Source organism: Bison bison, unplaced genomic scaffold, assembly GCF_000754665.1.
Source record: "Bison bison bison isolate TAMUID 2011002044 unplaced genomic scaffold, Bison_UMD1.0 scf7180017864491, whole genome shotgun sequence".
NCBI lineage: Eukaryota > Metazoa > Chordata > Mammalia > Artiodactyla > Bovidae > Bison > Bison bison.
This window is the reverse complement of record NW_011495050.1, coordinates 15,928,298-15,946,560: the sequence shown is the minus strand read 5'-3', so window position 1 is coordinate 15,946,560 and position 18,263 is coordinate 15,928,298. Positions and strand designations below refer to the sequence as shown.

The window sequence follows — 18,263 nt, the reverse complement described above, 5'->3', positions numbered from 1 at the left end:
GCTCCTCTGTCCATGGGATTTTCCAGGCAAGAGTACTGGAGTGGGTTGCCATTGCCTTCTCCAAGTAACTCTTCTCCAAGAGCTCTACCTAAGATAGCCTAAACATACATATTATATGTTCAATGAATGTCAACAGATTTATGACCTGAACTAATGAAAGAGCCTAATGTAGTACCATGGAGTTAATTGTACCCTAAGAAAATTTTGGTTTGAAATCATAGAACACTGTACACAGTAAATGCTCTAAAAAATGTGTGGAAATGTTTGTTACCTAGAAACATGCTGGTTATCTCCCATGTGTTACTCAGTATAAATTCTTATTTGTTCAGACGTAGTAATGAATGATTGTTTACTAAAACTTTGGATATAACAACAATTTGTGCCAAGGAACTCCTTTTTTCAGTATCTGCTATGAGCTAATCAGTATCTTGATCTTTTTTATCACAAGTGTATAAAACTGATTTGAAGCACATAATTGATTGACCCTAATGGGAAAAAAATTCAGTGCCTCTAAAATACAGTCTGTTCCCTCTGTATTTTCTGCTTCAGAGAATTGACAGTTTATTAATCTTTCACTCACTGTATTTGCCAGAAAAAGCATTCAGTTTATCATAAACTTGGTTTAATTTTCTTTGGTTTATGAGTGTCTTAACATTTGAACTAGGTACTAAAGATACTGTTTTCTTCCTTTTCTTTCCAGGTTTTCTCAAAGTGTGAGTAAATAAGTGGTTTGTGCATCATTGTGGTAGCAAAGCTAAAATTCCTGACGGTCTTGTCTACTTGACCTGCTGCTGCTGCTGCTGCTGCTGCTGCTAAGTCGATCCAGTCGTGTCCAACTCTGTGCGACCCCATAGACGGCAGCCCACCAGGCTCCTACTTGACCTACTCATTCCCTACTTTGAAACCAAGAGAAGACTGTGCCACAAGACTCCTCCAGAAATTGCTGCAATGTCTGTAACTAATTTATCATGGTAAGTGAATGACTTCCTAACTTTAAATTCAAATATATATGTATCATGAAACAACATTTTGTAAGTTCTGTCGTCAGAACTCAAAGAGGGAGAGAACTTAAAAATTGTTGTCCTATATTCAAGAGATTGTTGTCCTATACTAGGGTGAAGGAAGCAACCTGGAATTAAGCTTTGACACGTTCAGCACCAGGGGATCTGGGGACTCTGGGAAGGGTTCAAGCCTGCCACTGAACTCCAATAACATCCAGTGCCATTCTTTCTCTCACACTTAGGGGAAGAGAAGGGTGGGAATAAAACCAGCTTTCAGTGTTCCTCTCTGCTATCATATTCCCAGATTCAGGTCTCATAAGCTGTAAAGGTGCCTCTAAGGGTGGGATAGACATTTTCTCATCAATACTTTCCTTCAGGCCTTCCTTTTAAATAGATCTAACCAAATTAAACTAAATGGAACTTAAAAAGAAACTTTTTAAATAGATTCATGTCTCTAAATAGCTGACATTCAGAATAATCTTTGACTTATACTTCATTTAAAAGCTGTTTGTGGTTTTTAAAAATCATGAAGATGTTTTTCTGGCAAATAATCAACAACTTTTATGGCAATGAAGAGCAGTACTAGCATGGATGAATTTGATGGCATTTTACTGAACTTTGGGTTTTTTCTGTAGATTAAGAGCTGGATAAGTGATACTATACAAATTCACAGTATTCAGTATGTGGATGTCAGAAAAATCTGGTAATCTTTTCTGTTTCCTTGAGCCTATCTCATCCTTGTCTTCAATTTGTGCTGGCAACATAGATAGCCTCAGATTAAAGATGAGTTTCTGTGGTTTAACTGTGTGCATTTGTTTTTAGTTAAGTAAGCAGTTTCTTTAGGCAGAGCATAGGATCATTTGTTTAGAGTTGTGTTTCTGAAGGGCTTATTTTTATGGATGCCTTAGAATGTATTCTTTGATCCCTATTAGGTGCTAAGTATTTCAATTAAAAAAAAAATGAAGCTGAAATATATTCTGTAAGAATAAATGAAAAAGTATTTCAGGGGTAAATTATTTCTAAAAAATGTTTACTTTTATATTCTGATGAAAATAAAATTATCATTAAAATTTAAAAAGTAAACAATTTCTGGAAAGCTTGTGAACCCCTTCAAACTCCTAGGAGATATTAAGGACACATCTTTTTAAAAGAATTACATCCCGGTGGCTTCTCTGGTGCTTCAAGGCTTAGGAATACATGTTGTAATCCAGGTGATACCAGTTTGACCCCTGTTCTAGGAATTTCCCATATGTTGTGGGGCACCCCTTAAGCCATGTGCCACACCCACTGATCCTTCACTCTAGAACCTGAGCCCATGTGCCTAGAGCCCATGCTCAGCAACAAAAGAAGCCACTGCAGTAAGAAGCTCATGCAGAGCTGGAGCTTTCTTACAATTAGAGAAACCCCGCACACAGCAACAAGGACCAGCAGAGCCAATAAATAAATCCATATTAAAAAAAAAAAAAAAGAATTATACCACCTGGCAGACATGTGTGTTGGAGTTGAATCCTCAAAACAAAAATTGAATGCCAAAGAAAAAGAAGAGGAGGAAGGGAAGGGGACAGAGAAAGGGGAGAAGTAAGAGGTGTGGGGTGGAAGGGAGAAAAAGGAGGTGAGGTTGGGCAAATAGAAGATGAACAAGAAGCAGGAAAGGGAGAGGGAGATTAAAACACAGATATAATTATCTTATCTCAAGACAGGCTGTGGTGTGGCCTGCTTCGCTGAGTCAGGAGGAGACTGACACTGGAGCCTGTCCTTGGTTTGTCCCTCAGTTAACAGATGCCTTGATGTGAGCTAGTGTTTTGACTGGGGGCCATCCAAAACACAGCGAACTCCTCACCAACAGGGAGATGGTGTCCTGTGGTTCCAGTCCAATTGTCCAGCATGGCTTTTAGAATTTAGCGGATGTTCTAGAAATGTATGCTGTGTGAATGAGTGGGAAAAATGCAAAGTAGGTAATTCAATGGCAAATTAATGTTTTTATTTGAAAAGGGCATTTAAAATTGTGAGGGTATCTTATAGAATTCATATGTCTGAAATTTGTTGGAATTCTTTCCATGTTAAAAGTTCAAATTTTACAGAAACAGTTCTTGGATATTTTCATGTGAAAATACTCATAATTCCGGCTACAACAGGTGTTCCGTGTTAGATCTTACAGTAAACTCTTAACTTGTTTCACCAGTGTCACCCCTTCATACAATTATGTGCAATTTGGTACTTCCATTCTGCCTCTTAGAATTTGGGCTCCTCACATACTGGTAAGAAAGCAGTATGGAAAGGAAATCTAAGAGGTACAAAACGAATCACTGATTTATTTCACTTGTACCTGGTTTCTTTATTTATTTATTCTTGCTGGCCACACCCCATGGCACATGGGATCTCAGTTCCCTAACCAGGAATCAAATCTGCACCCCTGGCCTTGGAAAGCACAGACCACCAGGGAAGTCCCTACACCCAGTTTAGAAATCATTAATCTTCTTTTTCACATTAACCTTTGTAAATCATCCATATGTCCTAACATTTCTAATCTACAATTTGGGGAATATTATCTTATAAATATTTAAATATATATAGATGCATAGTAACTCATCAATTCTCTATGGAAATTTCTGTCAGAGCTACATTAATTTAGTGAAATAGGGTCTGGCTCTCTGTTTTGAAATCCAGAAACTAAGACGTGAAAATATTGACTGCCATTGGAAAATAATGCCAAGACTACTAATTGAAAATAAGATATGTGTATAACTTTTAAGTGTGCAGACTGCTTGCTTTGGCCTGAGGAATGCACCCTCTTAACTGTTGTAGAAAACTATCTGGGAACCTAAATCAGAAGTTTGGCTGAGGTCACATCATCACGGAAAGGAGAGTTACACGCTTCCAGTGTTCGAAGGAAACAGAGTTGGCGTGCCCGACACTAAGGGATGTGTCTGCCAGACACCACCATCTGTTTCCCAGGGCAGCTTCTTCATGGCTAGGAGTTACAGTAACACTGTCAGTGTTCATCACTCTGATTCTTCTGTTCCAGGTCTGCTGGACTCTCCTTCGGTTGACTTTCTCATTAATATTAGCACTGGGCTTATAGCCAAAACTTCCTTCAGTCTGTGAAGAGTTTGATCTGCCTACTAAGATGTTATGCACACCTAACCATAACCATGTGTTGATTTTAAAATTTAACTTTGAGGATTAATGGGAGAAGGGATGCCTAATTGTGTTCCCTACATGTAACCTAGGATTTAGAAAATGTAGGTTAAGATACTTACATTCATGTTTACAACTATCCAAGCAATACTCCTAGCTTTGAAATACAAGTATAAGAAAAATATCTTTTTACATGTTAAAATTGAAATGATTACTTTCTCTAGAAGTTATGTGTGTGATCTTTGGAAAAAAAAAGTAAAATAATTTGACTCTTTCATGCAGAATCTCAAAGAGAAATACAATCTAGGAAGGTTACAAGTTTCTGAGAGACTATGCAGTGTTAGGGCTTCCCTGGTGACTCAGGCAGTAAAGAATCTGCCTGCAGTACAGGTGACCTAGACTTGATCCCTGGATTGGGAAGATCCCTTGGAGAAGGAAATGGCAACCCACTCCAGTTTTCTTGCTTGGAGAATTCCATGGACAGAGGAGCCTGGCGGGCTATAGGCAGGGGTCTCAAAGAGTTGGACACAACTGAGCGACTAATACTTTCAGTTTTATGCAGTGTCAAAGAGTGGTGAGAATCGATTACAAGTCACACAGGGACATACAACAGATGTTTCATGAATCCTCTTCTTGTCTTTAGTAAATAATTACCAGAGGGAGACAATGATGGAGTTGACACTGGTTGAGACCGAGACAGAGGGATGTACAGAATCAATTGCAGGCATCCATGGACAGGTGAGAGGTGTCAAGCTATGATCTGAGGGGAAGAATGGTTGCTGGTAGCTGAGATAATTAGCAAGAGACATGAGGAGGCAGGAAGAATTGAAAAAGGGCCCTATGTCTGTAGCACAAAGAGGGAAATGGTACAATGCTGAGGGGTGCTTGGAAGGACTTTCAGTGCTTCCTTTTCTGATAATCATCCTGGATTCCTCCTTTCAAAAATATTTTTAAAAAATGTGTAGATATATGTGTGTGTATATATATACATATATAACATATATAAATACTTTATATGTACATATATGTAATGTTTTTAAGCATATAATGTTTACAATATGCAATCTAAGTAAATATTATCAAGAATGAACATTTACATGGCAGTTACCATGTACTAGGCACTTTAAAAAAAAAATACTTTGTCCGCATACTCCTCCCAGCAACCATCTTAGGAATGTAATATTGCTATTTACATTTTTACAGATGGAAAAGTGAGGTGCAGAAAGTTAAGTAAATGGCCCAGTATGATACAGTCACTAAGTAGCAAAGTTAGGAAGTGAAGGTGGACAGCCATTTGGTGCTGCTAAGCACTCAACTACCCAAAACCATCAGTGTCAAAAGAGTATCCTAGCTCTGTGCTTGTGGCTTCAAGCCAAGGGCCCTAGTCCCCATCTCCAACCAGAATGTTCCCCTTAATTTCGTCTGTAGAGATATCCTAGAGCCTCTCCAGAAAGGAAGGGAGTGTGTGGACCAGGAGCACTAGCAGGCATTAGCAGTCGTTTGGAAGGTACGATGTGGGGTCAGGGAATAAGCCCCCTAATTTCCAAGGGGTGGTAAGGAGGTTGTTGCTGGAAGAAACTTAGTTGAATTTTCAAAATTCTGTAGAATTAGCTACCTAAACTACTAAATGTAAACCTTAGTTCTATTTGTTATGTTATAGGCTAGAAATTTGGAGAAGGAAATGGCAACCCACTCCAGTGTTCTTGCCTGGAGAATCCTAGGGACGGGGGAGCCTGGTGGGCTGCCGTCTCTGGGGTTGCAGAGTCGGACACGACTGAAGCTACTTAGCAGCAGCAGCAGGCTAGAAATTGCCTGGTTTTCAGCAGGATACAAAAGAAGCACAACAGAAAGATACCAGCCCTTTGCTATAATTCAGCTGATGTGGCTCTCTAGCTGTCCATCTCATAATGACCCTCCACTACTAAGTCTGATACTTTCTACTCCCCCAGCTCTCTTGCACTCTCAGCTTCCATTATTTTCTTGTTGCTGTGCATACATGGGCCAGAAGAGCGATTCCAGTAGTGGCTCAGCTAACTTTGCCAAATGACACCTATTTTACCCCAAAGTACGTTTCAAGTGTGTAAATGCCTACACACTGGAGTCTTTGTCCCATGTTATCTTAAAGACTTTATGACATCTGGCAGAGGTAAAGGTAATTCATCTAGAGCCAGATAGTGGAGGCTAGAGGGCAGTGGGTGAAAGTGACAAGCTATATAGGCAGTCAGAATCTGCTGAGCACCTGTTATGTGTCACGTGCTGTGCTCTGTGTTAAACACAGGGAAGTGCTGGTAAAAAGCAATCACTGGTCTTAGAGGAGCTTAGCGTTTGGCCAGGAAAACTAACTGAGGTTGACCCTAGAACAGCACAGGTTCAGGTTTCAGCTGCCCAGTTCAGTTGCTCAGCTGTGTCTGACTCTTTGCGACCCCATGGACTGTAGCACACCAGGCTTCCCTGTCCGCCACCAACTCCCAGAGCTTGATCAAACTCATGTCCATCAGGCAGTGATGTCACCCAACCATCTCATGCTCTGTTGTCCCCTTCTCCTCCTGCCTTCAATCTTCCCCAGCATGAGGGTCTTTTCCAATGAGTCGGTTCTTCGCATCAGGTGGCCAAGGTATTTGAGTTTCAGCTTTAGCATCAGTCCTTCCAGTGAATATTCAGGACTGATTTCCTTTAGGATGGACTGCTTGGATCTCCTTGCAGTCCAAGAGACTCTCAAGAGTCTTCTCTAACACCACAGTTCAAAAGCATCAATTCTTTGGCACTCAGTTTTTTTTTTTATAGTCTATCTCTCATCTGTACATGACCACTGAAAAAACCATAGCTTTGACTAGACAGACCTTTGTTGGCAAAGTAATGTCTCTGCTTTTTAACATCCTGTCTAGGTTGGTCGTAGCTTTTCTTCCAAGGAGCAAGCGTCTTTTAATTTCATGGCTGCAGCCACCATCTGCAGTGATTTTGGAGCCCAAGGAAATGAAGTCTCTCACTGTTTCCACTGTTTTCCCATCTATTTGTCATGAAGTGATGGGACTAGATGCCATGATCTTAGTTTTCTGAATGTTGAGCTTTAAGCCAGCTTTTTTACTCTCCTCTTTCACTTTCATCAAGAGGCTTTTTAGTTCCTCTTCACTTTCTGCCAGAAGTGTGGTGTCATCTGCATATCTAAGGTTATTGATATTTTTCCCGGCAATCTTGATTCCAGCTTGTGCTTCCTCCAGTCCAGCATTTCTCATTATGTACTTTGCATATAAGTTAAATAAGCAGGGTGACAATATATAGCCTTGACGTACTCTTGTCCTGATTTGGAACCAGTCTGTTGTTCCATGTCCAGTTCTAACTGTTGCTTCCTGACCTGCATACAGATTTCTCAGGAGGCAGGTCAGGTGGTCTGGTATTCCCATGTCTTGAAGAATTGTCCACAGTTTGTTGTGATCCACACCGTCAAAGGCTTTTGGTGTAGTCAATAAAACAGAGGCAGACGTTTTTCTGGAACTCTCTTGCTTTTTCTGTGATCCAATGGATGATGGCAATTTGATCTCTGGTTCCTCTACCTTTCAAAATCCAGCTTGAACATCTGGAAATTCATGGTTCATGTACTGTTGAACTTTTCAGGTTCACTTATATGCAGATTTTTTTTCACTAAATATTTTGGCCTTCTATATATGCAGATGCACAAACTCCAGGGGTACGGCCCACTGAGAGACTTGAGTGCACTGGATTTTGGTATCCTTGGCAGGTCCTGGAACCAATCCCCCAGAGATACTGAGCGATGACTGTGATCAAATAACTGACTTAATGTGATACATGCTCTAAGAGGATGTCCAAGGTGTTTTGAAAATCAAAATGGAGATTTATTTTTTCTGCTTGGAAATAAGTGGCTTAGTTTTCAGAAATACAAATGCACCTCTTGCATTTATTTGTAAATATAAAGAAATAGGCTAATTACAGTCAAACACTATAGAAAATTACAAAGCAGAAATTAAAAGTGAACTGAATCCTACCATTCCCAGAAAGCCACTGTTATAAATGCTGAGATATAGTCTTTCCTACATACACTCACATCTTTTTTGAAAAATGGACTCAAACCATGCATGATCTTTGGGTATCTTCTGTTTTCACTGAACAGTTTCTGAAGTCGTCTCTCTCTTTGATGGATATAAAGTGACACCATCACATGTAAAGGCTGGTGAGGTTGTATGGCATTGTTGTGCTTAGTTGCTCAATCATGTCTGACTCTTTGAGACCCCATGAATGCAGCCTGGTCAGCTACAGTCCATGAGGATTCTCCAGGCAAGAATACTGGAGTGGGTTACTATGCCGTCCTCCAGGGGATCTTCCCAACCCAGGGATCAAACCCAGGTCTCCCACATTGGAGGCGGATTCTTGGCAGTAGTGTTATTTATTTTACCCAGGCTGGTTGGAATTTCATATGTTTAATATTTTTTTTTAAATTTTACTCTTGTAAGTACTTCTCTTGAGATGAAATTTAATCAGATATTGCTAGATCACAAGGTACTGGGTTATGAGGTACTGCACCAATCAGGCAAGGCTCTATCTTATTGCTGCTCCTGGAGTTGCAGACTGGAGAAGGCAATGGTGACCCACTCCAGTACTCTTGCCTGGAAACTCCCATGGACGGAGGAGTCTGGTAGGCTGCAGTTCATGGGGTCGCAAACAGTCGGAGACGACCGAGCAACTTCACTTTCACTTTTTACTTTCATGCATTGGAGAAGGAACTGGCAACCCACTCCAGTGTTTTTGCCTGGAGAATCCCAGGGACGGGGGAGCCTGGTGGGCTGCCGTCTATGGGGTCGCACAGAGTCGGACACGACTGAAGCGACTTAGCAGCAGCAGCAGCAGGAGTTGCAGACAGACATCAAGGTTATGGAGAAAATGTGAGATTTTTGAGAAAGTTCTTGTCAGCTCAACTCCTTTTTTATTTTAGAAAAGGACTCATCATATATGTTAATCCTTTCACCAGATGTAGTCCCTCATAAACATTGAAAATGTGCTGATAATTGTCAGAGAAGTATTTTCTTATAGTTGACCGGTAGAATTTTATCAAAAGTCAACAAACTGTTTTATCACGCATGCTCATAGATTGGAAATATGACAAAAGTCTGAATTGTGTGAGTTACTGATATACTGACTAAATTTAGAAGTGGTAAATGGTTTTTATTGGATATGCCTGTAGTATAAAATGCTATTATGAATGTTGTTAAGTTCAATAATGCTTTAATAGGAGATTAAAACTAGTTTGGATTATCTCTATCCAGATACAGTGTGTTAGAATCCTAGAATTGAGAAAGATATAAAATCTGATTTGTCAGGTTATTGACATTATTTATAATATTTTTACCTCAGTTTTTCTTTAATAAGTAATGAAGAAATGTATCATTTTATATCATTCTTTGGTACTTGCATTTAGGAGAAAAAATATTCTGGAGAGACAGAGCAGCCTGTTTATTCTAAGGCAGGGGGAGAAGGGGAATAATTAGGATCGTTCCTCAAAAATTGCCTTAGCCACTCTTCTGCAAACTTCTTGTCCTATTTACATTGTTAAACGGTAGGCTCTCAGGGACAGGATCTGCAGTTGCAGAGAAAGTGGAGACTTGAATTGTCTCTATTTTTGAAGGGATCAGAGCCCACAAGGGGAAAATGTGGATAGGTAGAGATTGCAAGGAACGTTTTTACCCTGAGTTTTACAGTAAAGGTTGAAAGTCAATTGTCATCAGCCTAATATTGGAGAAGAGGAAAAAATAAAAAGCTAATACATAAATATTTATGTGTAATGCTTCAAACTGGAAAAAGAGATGAGAGCTTCTGAGTGATAGGAAAAGTTTAGTTGGTTATCTACTGTGTGTATTTCTCAGCACGGTAAGTGCATGTTGAATGAATGGCTAGTATAGTCAGGCACTGGGAAGAAAGAGTGGGTTTGAGAGCCTAAACTTAATCTTCTTGTACGTGGGGATGTTCAGCTTGTGCAGTAGATCCAGAACATAGAAGAAAAGTAAGTTGAGTTTGAAAGTGTGAAACTGTTAGTCACTCACTTGTGTCTAACTCTCTGTGGCCCTGTGGACTGTGGCCCTCCAGGTTCCTCTCTGTCCATGGCATTCTCCAGGCAAGAATCCTGGAGTGGGTTGCCATTCCCTTCCCTAGTGGATCTTCCCGACCCGGAGATTGAACCTGATCTCTTGCGTTGCAGGCAGATTCAAGAAAATCACCTGGGAGAGAAAGATAAGAGAGGATAAAATAGCCAGAGTGGAAACTCAATGTGTCCCCCAAATTACACAATGCTTTATGTTACAGTGCAATGACTTGGATGAAAGTCAATTTACTGAATTCTGAAAATTTTCAGTATGTGTTTCTGTTCATAATATGCTCTTTGAAATAGAAATCCCTTCATCATTAACATGATTAATGCTATCTTGATTCAGGCTTGACACTTTAAGTAAACACACTGTATTTTTAGAATCCTTGACCATTTTTGGCTTTGCACTATGTATCTTTAGAAATAGCTTTTTAAAAATTTAGAGGAAACCTTCTGGATATTTTTCTCCATATATCTACCTCAGATTCTTTCTCTTTGGAATAAGAAAATAATTAGTGAAACAGAATGTTTTATTTTTATTCTTAAAAACCAGTGCCAACTAGACATGAATCACATTTTGAAGATAATTGTGTGGTAAGTTTTGGTCTGCTTGCAGGCATTGCTTTTCTGTGGAGTTAATGAGTCTGGGGTAGCAGGTCCCTTTCCCACAGGAGCCAACTAGTTTCACTCTTTGATGACCAAAGCCCACACCTGTAACTTTGACCAGCCCTCAAACTCGCCATTGGTCACAAGTCATAGAAATAGTTGATTTATCACCAAGTCACTATCAGTATCAGGGGGGAAATGTAAACAGTAAAATCAAGTATGCCTCAGGGAATGATAATGGGTCACATGTATCATCTTCCTTTTGAATATCATCCAGGTTTATAAATACACTTCAAAATATGTCTTTTATCATTATCAGAGGAATCATAATTTCCTCTGTTGTGAAACAACTACAGTGAATAATGACAGAAATCTTTCCTTAGACTGTAGAGGCTTTAATGTAAAACTCAGCAGTCCATTCCAATCATTAAGGCTGGAGTTACTAACACCAACTATTTTGGGACTTGAGCAATTAAGGTAAAGATCAGTGGATGTCCTATGAAAAAACTTTTGTTAGTCAAATAATTATATAGACTAAGTTAATGTTATTTGGAGCATGATCACAATTAAATTGTCAAATCTTAAATATCATTTGCCATTGGTGTACAAAATTTTCAATAATTTTTTTTATCCTGGTATATATCCCTCATGACTTTTTAAATGTTTGTTTGCTTATTGAGTTTTATTTGTTTGTTTGTTTTTTTCCTTGATTTTAAAATTATGAAGAGTTCAGTTTGACTTTTTAAAAATGTTATTTTACTGAAGTATAGTTGATTTATAATTATTCATTTCTGCTGTACAGTCAAGTGATTCAGTTTTATTTATATATAGATTTTTTTCTGTATTTTTTTTCCATTATGCTTTTTTCATAGGATATTGAATATGGTCCCTGTGCTATGCAATAGGACTTTGTTGTTTATCCATTTTATATATAATGGTTTGCATCTTCTAATCCCAAACTCCCAATCCACTGCTTTTCTACCACTCCCCAGTCCCTGGCAACCACTAGAATGTTCTCTGTGTCCATGAGTCTGTTTCTCTTTCATAAGTAAGTTGATTTGTGTCATGTTTTAGACTCCACATACAAGCAACATCATAGGGTGTGTGGCTTTCTCCTTCTGGCTTACTTTTCTTACTATGATAATCTCTAGGTCCATCCATGTGGCTGCAAAGGGCATTATTTCATTCCTTTTTATGACTTAGTAGTATTCCATTATGTATATTAATGCTGCATCTTCTTTAACTATTCTATGTCAGTGGAAATTTAGATAGTTTTAAATTGTTTCCATGTCTTGGCTATTGTGAATAGTGGAGTTCAGCTTGATTTTAAAACTATTCCATCTCAATTGAGAAAAATCACTTTTTGAATCAGCTGAGTAAGAGTTAGGTTTATTCATTTATACTTGGTTTTGTGTTCTTTTCTAAAGAATATGAGTTGTTATGAGATTTATAGGAATATAAAAACAGTTCCTGTACAGTTAGAGACAAAATTAGTATAGTTTAATTGCACTATTTTTATGTAAATTAGAATTTTTTTACAATTATATTTATCTATACTTCTTCATTCAGCAAGTATTTTGAGTGCCTACAATGTACAGTTTTCAATGCTGTGGATAGAATAATGAATGAAACAAGTCCCTACTCTGATTAATATTATATTCTAGTGCTGAAGACTAGTAAATAGATTAACAAATATGATTTATAATATCAGATAGTGGTGAAGATTTTGAAGAATAATCAAGCAGTGTGAAAACATGGAGTGATAGCAGGAGTGGGAAATTGGTCAGGAAAAGCCTCTTGGACAGGTGGCATTTAAATCAAGAGGGAATAAGATATACAACTCGTAGAGGAAAGTCATTTTAGGCAGAGAAACAGGAGGACAAAGGCTCTGAGACTAAAATGGACCTTGTGTGTTTGAGAAATCATCAAGGAAGCTAGTCTGGTGGAGACAATAGGCTTCCCTGGTGGCTCAGATGGTAAAGAATCTGCCTGCAATGTCGGAGACTTGTGTTTGATCCCTGGGTTGGGAAGATCCCGTGGAGCAGGAAATGGCAACCCACTCCAGTGTTCTTGCCTGGAGAATTACATGGACAGAGGAGCCTGGCGGGCTACAGTCCTCGGGATCCAAAAGAGTCGGAAACCACTGAGCGTCTAATGCTTTCACTTTTCTTTCATCCAATAGAAAGGAGAGTCCCAAAAACTGCACTTGGAGAGGGTAGCAGGTGAGGGTAGCAGGTGAGGGTAGCAGGGGGTGTAGGTCATGAGAACGACTGGATTATGTTCTAAATGTGATGGGGAACCTTGCCCTCACTTATCAGATTACAGGAAAAAGTTCATATAAAGTATGAATTTCAGTGTTAGAAAGAACTGACGGTTGAGATCAGAGTCTAAACTGGATTTCTTAAAAGGACATCTCTGTGATCTTCAAATTTTTTGAAACAATTCATATTTTTAATATAAATGTACAGCAGATATGATTAGTGAGATGTAATAATGAAAGAAAAATAGATTCATGGAAAACCTTTTTCAGGAATATAGCCTGTCTCTCCTTATCATCCATTTTTTAAAAATCCAACAAATCTGATACATCTGAATAATTACAGGCATAATATAGAAGAAATTTCATCTACAGAAATATTCTACCTTGAATTAAAGAGTCTTACAGAAGGTGAATGAATGTTTTTTTTTGTAAATTTATACATTGAGACTAGATTATCAACTATCCAACTTACATTTTACATTTATTTTTAAATCTCTTCCTACAAAATAAACTTCAAGACTGATTTCCATATATAAAGACAAAAGTGCATTAAACAGTGAAGTGTCTATTCTGTTCTGGTTGTTTATATATGTGGTTTTAGTGAGGAACCAGATGTAACACAACATCTGCTGCTGCTGCTAAGTCGCTTCAGTCGTGTCCGACTCTGTGCGACCCCATAGACGGCAGCCCACCAGGCTCCCCTGTCCCTGGGATTCTCAAGGCAAGAACACTGGAGTGGATTGCCATTTCCTTCTCCAATGCATGAAAGTGAAAAGTGAAAGTGAAGTCGCTCAGCCGTGTCCGACCCTCAGCGACCCCATGGACTGAAGCCTACCAGGCTCCTCCGTCCATGGGATTTTCCAGGCAAAAGTACTGGAGTGGGGTGCCATTGCCTTCTCCAAACACAACATCTATTCAAATGTTAATGTGTGTTTTGATCAGAGTGTTGGCATAGAAATATTAGACGTTCTTTCCTTGGGAAAAATTCATCTTTATTTTAAGATTATGGCCTTTCTACACTTTTGGTGGTACAGTATGAATTCTTTCATGGTACTGCTTATAGATGGAAATCAGGTTATTACTTTTTATGTCTTTACTTGGCAAAATTGAAGTTGAAAATACAATGTTGAACCCTCTTCTCCTATCTTGTATGTTTATGTGTGTGTTTTAATTTAATTGGACCGTAAATTTAAAAAGTCTGTAACTTCTGGTGTATTGGGAGTTATTTTAAACTGGCTCCAATGCAAAGTATTAATTGTCAATGGTATATTGATCCAGGTCATAGAAGAAATCATCCATGGACACCTGCCACCTTCATTAGGCACTATGGAGTTATAGATCCAATATATTGAGAAAGCTTGAAAATGACGTTATTGCCAAAATGGCTTTACAAGCATATAATATCAACCTATTGGATTCTTCTTTTGCTAGATTTATGCGAGGCTCTGCCTATATAAGGAAGTGTGGCTAATCCTTCCTTCTTTCTGGATGTACCATTTGATGTCTAGGAGGTATCTCTGCAGGGTTATAACTACCACTTGCCTGCTATTTATTTTTTAGTCATATTTGACATTTATGGATTTCCTTTTCCTTTTAACAATTATTTAATAATTTTGTTTATCTGATAGCATTAAAGTTTTTTATTGGTGGTTCAACAACATTAAAGTTTTTCTATTATGCACAGAGTCAATTAGATCATCTGTCAACACTACTTAATAATGCTACTCCCAAGTAACAGTAAATATGTATATTTCATAATAACTAGACTTGAACTTTTGAATGTGTTTTGAGTCCCCAGAATTTGTAAAGTTACCTTCTTTCACATTCACATTGACAGAGGTCACGTAAATGATGTTTGGTGAATTGAAACTATTAATTATAGATACCATGTTGAATTCAAGTGAACATCTTCCTTTGATCTAGGTCTCCTTAGGCAAAATGGTGCATGATTTTACAACTTCTGTGCTAAGGATGCAGAGCAGCACAGTCACAGTAACAGAGAGAGAACCACCTCCCCTGACAGATGATTCCTAAAGAGCCAGATGCACCAGGCCCCCCTCATTTGCTTGAGATCTCACCATACAGAGTGGAAGTCCTGAGACTTCGCCATGTTTTCTGACTGGTATATTTCACACAGGAGGGATGCTGTTGTTCCAGATGGCTTTTCAGCTTTATGTAAGCTACCTTCCTGGACTCCTGCTGTAACTGAAAATTGGGTTTTACTCCAACATTTGACAAAGAAATTGGATTAGGTTAACTACTCTTTGGTTTTAGAATATTGATACAAAGTGCTTTCATGAATATGACAGAAAAAATTGAAATTCAAGCTAAGTGATGTCCCTGGGTACATTCTTATTTAGACATTTTCCCTGAGGTTTTTATAGTGTCATAAAATTATATGCAGATACAAAATTTGCATAGAATCAGGCTCATTGAAATTTTGATGATCTTTTTCAATCTGTAATATTCTCTTTAGTGTTTTTATGGAAAGCTAGCTAGATATTTGAAGTGACTATAAAGATGATGATGTGAAAAGATTTGAAAGGCATCTATTAATTCTCCTGCATGATGAAAGCGTTCATTATGTTTATTACTTCTGGGTTCTTATGAACTGAGTAAGAGAAAGTAATTTTCTTGAAGTGAGGATTTGCTTGATATCCCTCCATAGCTTTTCCAAGTTCAGATTTTAAGTATTTGGAGAATAAAACAGATATATCAAATACTTATTCCACTTAGCAAGGGGTAAATCTGATTGATTGAGGTGAAGCATGGAGCTCTAGCTGTGACCAGAGCATATATGATGAGATGTCTGACTCTTCGGCTTCTCATTTAGAGTGTGTCTGGTTAGCCAACTGCTAGGACAGAGATGAGGTCAGCTTACACCTAGTTGGCACCTGGTGCTCACCAGATGCTTTGCGCTCATAACTGGCTGAACATTCACCAGAGTAGTCAGTCTTATTCCCCTCCGAGGCACTGTGATAGATAGGACATATATAGTTTTGGTAGGAAGAGCTCGTTTATAAAAAGGGCCAGCGCTGGAATAGAAGGTGGAATGATTTCACTGTCATAAGGCTATTTTGTGTGTAATGTGTGCAGGCACTTGTCATTGGGCACTGAGAAGTTCTGTGGATATATTTTAAGCTCTCAATTCAAGCTCTGGCTCACTGGAGCTAATTCAGGAGCCATCCTAATATTTGAGAAAATAAGGCAGCTCTGTTCCAATCCTGTGATCCTGATTTTTAACCTCTACACTTTGGAGAAGTTTTCTCAGAGCTGTGTTCTGTCATCTCCTGCCCTTTCTGTCTTTGAGCCCTTTCACATCATCAAAAATTATTGCCTGGCCTTGGTGGGACATTTGTTTAAAATCATAGAACATTTTTGAGAAGGAAGTTTTGAGGTCACATAGGGCATTGGTTACAGAGTTGGGGTTCATGGACAAGGGGCAGTCAGTAATGAACCATTTTGTTACAATATGAGAAAAATAAAAATAATTGCCTAATTTTGCTAAATTTCTTTCTTTCATTCAAAGTGATTATTTCTTATTAAAATGGTCTTTTGTGAAAAGGTGACATTAAACAGTAGTCATTGTCCCTAATTGATAAAAATAGAAGTATTTAGTCCAAAAGTGGATGTCCAATTTCAGTTTTCAGATTTATGTTTATATAAATCTAAGAGTGGGAACTACTGACCTAGTTTGGATAACTACCCAAGCCATGGATCCCATCAACAGAAATCCTAAATTGATTTCTGAACTAATCCTAATTCACTCTTTCCTCAACACTCTTCCTGTGAGTCCCCAGCCTCATGGGCTACCCATATGAATTTGGGCTTTTCTTATTGTTACAAGTTTCCCTCTATTTTGGCTCTAAGGCTACTACTCTAATTACTAGTTTATCATTTTATCTAATACCGTATATGCTATGTTACAACATTTTCCCAAATATCTTCTAAAGGACACTAATTCCAAGGTATATGTTAACGGTTATCATGAGGAGGAAGAGGAACCACAGTCAGATTATTTGGGGAAGAAAGAGTTCCAAATGGTCTGATTAATTTCAGTACTTCACACATTCTTTGTTGGGCTAATTCATTTAACGATTATTTATTGAGCATCCACTACATGGCATACAGTGTTCTATATTCTGATCTATACTGGAGATCTTTAAGAGGAAGGTAGAATAATCTGAGTTTCCCCAATTTAGACTGTGGGACTTTTTTCTTTCTTTCTTGTAGTTTGCAGTTATTAGGGGAAGCACCAAGATCATTAGATAAAACTTACCTTTTTCTCCTTCGCTGCCTTTCTTGGACCTTTCACAAACGAACCATGTTGATTCCTTTAACTATTACTCAGTTACATAATTTACAGTTCCTTCTTCTCTACCCTGGTGATGCCTTAGCTTGTCTGTTGCTTCTGTTGAAAGTATGGCTAATAACTGGACACCAAAACCAGATTTGGCTTGGCTTCATGCATTGTGGGACCGCTATCTTCTTTTTTGGGGAGTATATTCCTATAAGCGCAATTATAAGAGCTCATTTTTGTTTTATTTTGCCCTGCTTCATTTTTGTCAGTTTTTATCATGTGGTTATCAAATATGAGCTCTGAGTCCATAATGGGCACACATCTCTGTTAAGCACCATCTTGTTAGAGCTGGCCCTTAGATCAACCTGTATCCTTAGGTCTTTTTGGAAATATGTTCTTTGGACTTCAGAGGAAAGCTTCCCACTGAAGTCTGCCCTTCATAGGGGCAGGTTATTGTAGGAATGACTCTGGAATAATGAGTATAGGCATCTCAGCCACACAGCTTGCTGTACTGCAGAAACAGTGACACAAGAAAGTGTCAGGGGAACACTGATACAGCACTAGGCCTCACAAAATTGAGAATGTGGTTCAGGAACTGAAGGCCGGTTAAGATACACTGATGTCCTTGTGACTGTCATCTCATTGCCCCAAGGAGCAAAACTTTATTGATCTCTCTTCTAGTTCTTTTGCATTCATCTAATTTACTGAGGCCTGACTTTCTCTGTGACTTTCTGATTCTGTATCTGCTCTCACTGTTTAAATCTCATCATGTATTTCAAGCTCAAGTGGTGGCCCATTCAGGACACTACTATCTTATGTCAATAGGTTTCTCAGTCAAGCAATTCTTCTACTATGGCAGTTCTAATC

General features: G+C 38.5%; 1 protein-coding gene across 2 annotated transcripts in view; it reads left to right on the top strand.

Annotated features, from left to right (window-relative positions):
• Window positions 1–705: 705 nt before the first annotated feature.
• OXR1 (oxidation resistance 1) overlaps window positions 706–18,263 on the top strand; it is a 446,019-nt gene continuing 428,461 nt past the window's right edge. For both annotated transcript variants that reach the window (XM_010863467.1, XM_010863466.1), the window contains exon 1: window positions 706–971. In XM_010863467.1, coding sequence (XP_010861769.1) covers window positions 949–971 — 23 coding nt within the window. In that variant the 5' untranslated portion in view covers window positions 706–948. The remainder of the gene's footprint in view (window positions 972–18,263) is intronic.